Genomic DNA, 7202 nt, shown 5'->3' with positions numbered 1-7202 from the left:
TTTTCAATCAACCTCGAATACTTGGGGGTATCACCCTCGAAGATTATATTTTCGAGGAAAATACTTCATGCCAAAGAGGGCCTCGATAGGAAAACTTTGTAATGAGCTAAACGGTTAGATGAACCGTGTCCATATAGAATAGTCGAGCCCCGACGGCAAACATGTACACATGTATCAATTATTCAAAGAAGCATTTTTTCTATATCAAAACACTTTGTGTCTCAAAGAAATTTTCTACTATACGAACATCATACTTGTGATTTTGCGAGAAATGACTCAAGGGTCAAAACGCGAATACACCTCAAACACTCGGGGACTGTCATCGATAGTCAACACATTTGAGTCATCTAAACTCGAATTCATAAGACCTTAAAGAGGTATCCCCTCTATATAAAGGCCAAGGCTATCATACTCGGGGACTAACCTTTCGAACAAGTTCGGAAGGTTAAAGAGAAACAAGTCCAAGAGACATACTCGAAGGCTACAGCCATATTAAAGGCTACGGCCACATTAAAGACTACGGTCGAAATAATGCGGCTCGGAGACGTCTGACTTCCACCATAAGTTAAAGGCCTTCAAATACTTTGAAAAACCGGTTAAATAAGGCTACCCTCAGAAAAAGCAAATAAAAAAGGGCTTCGATAAAATCAACCCTCGAATAATTTAAAGGCTTCAATAACATCAGCCTTCGAAAAGCCTCAAGAGGTATTAACACGAACAGGTTCTAATCGATTGAACCATCGAAAAACCTAACGGGTACAAAAAACACATGCTAAGGCATAAAGAAATTTTCACTAAGTCTTTTAGCCGAAAAGAGGGAAAAATTATAGCCGTCTTCAAGGCCGAATGGCCCAACTTAAAGAGCCTAAGGGCAGACCTAAAAAGAGCCTAAGGGCCATTATAAACGACCCTAAGGGCCAAAGCATGTAGAGTTCGAGACCTTGCTCTCACTCAACCCAGACCCGAGAGTCCCATCATCCCGAGCTCGCATCAAATCGACTTAAGCACAACTCGAGGGTTGTCAAAAAATCTTGAGAGGTATACTGTTATAAGATCACTAAAAAACCTAAGGGTTTGTTCTTTTCTAAGCCTGATCCAGTGTTCATTTGATCATTGAAGTTATAACATCAAATTTTTTCACAAATTAAAGACGAAGAAGAATTCAACACAAATCGGTGATGAAGCGAAAAGAAAGAGAATTCCTTATATTTATAAAAGGTATTTACAATGACCACAAAGGGCCTTACACAAAAACAAAAACAAAAGAACCTATTCTATTTGGGGGGCCACATCCTCGGGAACCACATCTTTGGAAGCCATATCCTCGGGAGCTGCATCCTCGGGAGCTGTGTCTTCGGGAACCTCCTCCTTAGGGGCTTCATGCTCATCTCCTCCGCTCTTGGATCCACTAGAGGAATCCTCGTCATCAGAGAGTAAAGCGGTAGCCTCGTCATCTAGAGTTTTTGCTTTTTCAATATCAACTGACAGGTCAAAGCCACGAGTGTGCACCTCCTGGAAAGTTTCTCTTTGGGGCTGTCGCCTGGCATGGTTGAGAGCACATGATAATTTAGTTTCAACCGCAATGAAGATCTCCTATGCCCGAATGTTAGCAACTTCGGCGTTAGCTCGGTACAAGGACACAAATGCCTCTGCCTCAGATTTGGCCTTTGCAAGCTCAGCGGCTGATTTAGCTTCGAGCTTCTCGATTTTGCGGATCCGGGCCAAGCTTTCCTCCTTTGAATTTTGAAGCTGGTGTTCGATTGAAGTTGGCTGGTCCCAAAGTGTATCTTTCCTTGAGGCGAAACGATCCATGTGTTGCTTCCACCCTAGAGTCTCGGCCTCTTTCACCTTGAGCTCTTCTCGAAGCTGCTCCACCAGCTCGCCCTTTTGCTGGGCCTGCAAAGTTGAAGTGTTAATCGCTAAATCAAATGAATGCATAACAGACCCTCAAAGGCTATATTACCTTTTCAATGATCTTAGTCTGTTCTTGATGAGCCTTCGCCAATTTAACTCGGAGATCCCTAACTTCCTCCTATTTCTGTAAATAGAGGCGCTTAAGGCCATCCCTCTCTTCCACCAGCTTCTTGAGTTCGGCTTCACATCGGGCAAGCTCATCTCAATATTTGAAAAATGCTTGTCGATGAAGCACCGCGGCCTTCACACAAAGAAAGGGAGTCAAATTTAGAAAAAATGAGAATAAAACTCAAGAGTAATTATGAAGACAAAAACTTACTTGTGTTGAGAAGCCTCTGAGCCTCATCAAAGATAAACGTGGTGTCAGGATCTGGACCATCTTCAACCCCTGCAAGGCACTCGCGAAAAATATGACTCCCTTCTTGGGTCGTTCCCACATTAGGAGTCCTCATGGCCTGGGCATCTCGGAATTGCCCTTCGGAGAACACAATGCCCGACGACGAGTAATCTACATTAAGTATCCCAAGTTATCCACTTGGGATATTATCCTCTCTTTGGAGGGACTCGGACCTAGGCTCCTCGGGCTCGCCTGCCAAATGTCCCTCGAGATGAGATTCATTTTTACCACCCGATGGCTTGGGGACTCTGCTCGAGCTCCCTTCCGAAATTTCTTCGGTTCGAGAATGAATCACATCAGCCATCACCTGTTCGGCAGACTTTGAAGCCCCAGTGCTTCTTCTTTTCCGAACTACCAATAGGTAGTCATTATATTCTCCCTCCTCCTTGTCATCCCGAAGGTTTTGGGCCACTTCTGTAGATAGGGCCGCGAAATCGGCCCTAGTTTTTCGAGCCTTCCTTTTCTTGGGCTTCGGAGAATTTGCAGGTGAAGCCCTTTTCCTTTTCTTTTCCTTGGTTGGCTTTGGGGTTTCTTCTTCATCGGGCGGGGGAGGCCACATAGCAACGGTGTCTCCAAGGCTTGCATAATGATAAACTGAGTATTTCACTAAGAAACATAAATATGTGAACAAGAGAAATCACCATTATTTTTAGCTTCGCATCGACCCTTGGCCAAATAACGCCAACTGCATTCTGCGTATGAAAAAGTGGAGGCCAGTTACCAGACCAACCTGGAAGGTTCGAGACTGCACCAGGAAACCAAGAGACAGTTGCATCATCAGAAAGGGGTTAGATCGAGAAAGAGTTGGGAAAGCAGAATATTAAGTCACCGTCAATACTTATGTTTCATGTTCCACTCCTTGGGGAATGGCATCCTCTTAACATGAATCAGATCAGAAATCCTAATTCGGACAAACCAGCTCATCCATCCTCGGTCCTTGTCCTCATCGATGCTGGAGAAAAGGGACTTCGAGGATCGGCGCTGAAGCTTTATCAAACTACCTCGATAAAGGCAAAGGTTGTATAGTCTGATTAGGTGATCGAGGGTAAAATGCATCCCCTCAACTAGGCTCGAGAAATACCTGATCAAATTAATGATGCACTAGAAAGAAGGGTAGATCTGGCCAAGTGTCACCTGGTATTGTTGGCAAAAATCAAGAATCACTAGGTCTACGAAAGCTAGTGCTAGATCTACAGGACCCAATGTGAAAAGGTAGGTATACATGCTTAAGTACCTTACCTTATGGGTGGTGATGTCCTCTTCGGGGGAAGGGATCACAACATCCTTATTCTCCCAATTGCAATCCTTCTTCACCTGCTCAAGTTCATCTTCAGTTATCAAGTAGATGTATCGGGACATGGTCTCACATCTTCCTAGTGTCGATGCAAGTTTATTGATTTTAAAATCAGAAGTTAGCTTGCATGGCCCGGGAATGCACTGATCGATACGAGGTGGCACCACCATTCTACCTCTAGCCGGTCGCGATGATAAGGAAGCTTTTTCTTTCTAAGGTATGGTTTTAGATGTTTTAGCCATTGTTGTTGAGAAATTCAAAAGAAGAGAAGGGGTTGATACTGTAGCAAGAACAAATCGAGAAAAGGGTGAACTCACAGAAGATGAAGAAACTAGTGAGGTTTTAAGAATGATTTGAGAAGTAAAGATTGTAAAAATTGTGAAATTGGCCTATTTATAGAGGCCGATTTAATGGTTTGGGGAAGCCAACGGCCGACCATCAGCCGCCTCCAATTAATGACCTTGGGAACTATGCATACACAACCTTTCAATCACTTTAGTTGCTGACATCACGAGATTGACATCATAATCGAGGCATCAGAGCATCGAGGATCAAATAGTTTCTTATCATCTTACTCTAAGAAATGCGGGGACTATCTATATACGGTCAAAATCAGGTATGGCTGATTTCACGAGTTTGAAGGGTCGCCTTAAGCCCGAGTTAAGGAGATCGAGTTCGAGCTCGATGGACCAGACTCAAGCCGATAACGGAGTACGAGGCTCGAGGATGGAAGTGCGCGATGAGTAACGAAGCCAAGTATGACCAACCTCGGGATGTTGCTGTTATAAGATTATAATAGAATGAGCAATATTCCTGCTACGTCCCCAAGATCATGGCATAAATTCCGGAATATATTTATACGAGTTAATACTAATCTGTACTAAGATTCCTTATTGTAAATAGAAATGTGCCTTATTTAGGGTTCCCCTATTATATAAAGGAGACCCCAATCATTTTGTAACCATCATCAATCATTGGAAAAACAATATACTCTCTTACTTGTTCATTGCTCATTAGAATTGTCCTTTAACTTTTTTATTCTTACTTCATTGTTCTTGACCCACCTCGAGGCCACCTTAGCTCGAGGTCGAGACTAGCTTGAACACTGGTTTGATTTTATTTACATCTCTCATTTATTCATCAGATTTCTTGGTTATTAATTAGTATTTAATTAAATAACGTATTTTTAAAATCACAAACAATTTTAATTGTTACTCGTATTTTTGAGGTAAACAAATAGTAAAGTCGAAATCTTTCACAGGAATCACCAAAATATGAGTATATCAGAAATATGTGATTTTTCCCAAACTTTCAACAACAGATAAGCCATTTCATTACTATATAGCATGAGGAAAGTACATCTATATTCCTACATGTCAATATGCATGTCAAGTCATAAATAATCATATACTATCTAGCATGAGGAATATACATCTCTATGCCTACATGTCAAATGTACATATCAAATCATAAATGTCACAGTACTGTCTAGCATGCAAAAAATGTATCTCTATCCCTACATACCAAGTATGCATGTCAAATGAGTGATTTCATGATGATATTCCCAGGTACTCTCACCCTCACACATAACATGTTAGTCTCAAATTCCTACTTCAGCATACATAGAATCACTCAGCACTGTGCGAGTGCCTGGATCATAAGCTTCTCACCAAAGCACATGTATATATATCACTGTGCCTGCGCTCACTGCTAGTGTGCCAGACTCCGAAGGTGCGGATCTTGCCCAAGCACTAATCAAAAGCCTATAAGGCGTACTGCAACATGTAGCCTGATCCACAATAATAAATAAGCCAATAAGGCCTGTTGCGGCGCGCAAACCGATCCATAATAATAATAGTAATAAAGACAATATGGCCTAGTGCGGTGTGCAACCCGATCCATAATAACACTCATAACATGGCTCTCAGGCCCACCTCAATCATCAATCTCTCAAGTCTCAAGGGCTCACAATCTCGTACGACTCAGCGCAAACAACATGTGATGTAATAGTGAATGACGAATAAAGATTGAGATGTGATATGCAAATGAAGCATCATGACTAAGTATATAATTACAATTAGAGCAGAAACCTCAAAACAATAGAAATAGACTCATTAGATCTTAACCGAATAAGCACATAGCTTAAACATGTATTCTAATATGAATCACAACTCAATTACTCTAACAAGAAGGAATTATACGTATAGAACAAGATATAATGGCAAAACAAGTTCGGTCATAGTCAAATAGTCAACTTGAATCATGATTACCCCGGTGCATACCCACATGCTCGTTATCTAGTATGTGCATAACCCCAATACATCTCTTATAACATAGTTCTCAGGGTTAAATACCCTTTAATCCAAGTTTAGATATGTTACTTACTTCGAACAAGACAAATCCAATATCGAGCAAGCCAACAATACTCTAGAAATTCCATTCCACGCGTATCAACTGCTAAACGGCTCGAAACTAGCCAAAAGTAACTCAAAAACATCATATATTGCCTAAGGAAACAATCCCAAATGATAAAGGTCGAATCTTTACATATTTACTCAAATTCAACTAAAATGTCAAACCTGGGCCCACACCTCAAAACTCAACAATACTCATAATATATGACAATCCATTCAATTATGAGTCCAACCATATAAATTTCACTCAAATCCAACTCCGAATCGATGTTTAAAACTCAAAAATTCACTTTAGGAATGTTTAGACAAAAATCCCTAATTTCTCTGTAAAATTCATAATTTAAATGCGAAAATCAGAGATAGATTCATGAAATATTATCAAATCTGAGTAAAAAAATACTTACTCTAATCCAAATTGGGATAATTTCCTCCAAAATCGCCCAAATCCGAGCTCCGAAATCAAGTGAGAAAAAATGACTAAATTCTGAAACAAGTAAATTAACGCAACAACTGTTATAGCTCGAATCAAATACCAGATGACTCGAAACTCACATTTATAAGCCCAACATAATCCTTGCGAGATTACACCTGAGATAGCCTTTTAAATCACCGAATTTGGCCTTAAAATGAGGGAGATGTGATGTTTTGAAGTTTTAAAGGAAGTCTGAATTTTTAAGGGACAAAAATGATATTTTCCTAATTATTTTACACCAGAAAATCAGCAACAAAAGAATCTTTGTTATAGCACCCAAAACTTATTTAGAACCTCCCAGACACAAGCATACATGCATTTCAATCATAAAACACACTACTAATATGCTCACACACTCAAAATATCGAAAAGAGGTCATCTTGACCCAATATTGACCATGGTCAAACTCCAAAACCTTAACTAGTTTCTCAACCAATAATGCAAAACACACTCGAGCCCCTGAAGACCCCATCCAATCATACTAACTGTCATGACCCAAAATCCACTAAGGGTTGTGATGGCGCCGGACGCTGCTGCCAGGCAAGCCAACCATAAATACTTAATTAAATTCTCATTTTAATAATTTTGAAAACTATGATTTTCCTTCAACTTTACTAGAAAAAGATAATCATTACAAAATAAATAAAAATGTTTAGAAGTTAATACAAAATACCCCATAATCATCCCAGAACCTGGTGTCACAAGTACATA

At 40.4% G+C, this 7202-nt stretch overlaps 1 protein-coding gene across 1 annotated transcript; it reads right to left on the bottom strand.

Annotated features, from left to right (window-relative positions):
- Positions 1 to 1269: 1269 nt before the first annotated feature.
- On the bottom strand, positions 1270 to 3670 carry LOC138889696 (uncharacterized). The gene is made up of 5 exons (XM_070173031.1): positions 3546 to 3670; positions 3042 to 3056; positions 2619 to 2889; positions 1634 to 1896; positions 1270 to 1540 (listed from the first exon to the last, which is right to left on the bottom strand). The coding sequence occupies exons 1-5, from the start codon at positions 3668 to 3670 to the stop codon at positions 1270 to 1272; spliced, it is 945 nt and encodes a 314-aa protein (XP_070029132.1).
- Between the last annotated feature and the right edge of the window lie 3532 nt (positions 3671 to 7202).

The sequence above is a fragment of the Nicotiana sylvestris genome, chromosome 4 (assembly GCF_000393655.2).
Source record: "Nicotiana sylvestris chromosome 4, ASM39365v2, whole genome shotgun sequence".
Lineage (NCBI taxonomy): Eukaryota > Viridiplantae > Streptophyta > Magnoliopsida > Solanales > Solanaceae > Nicotiana > Nicotiana sylvestris.
Note: the sequence above shows the minus strand (reverse complement) of the source record. Positions and strands in the feature narration are given on the sequence as shown.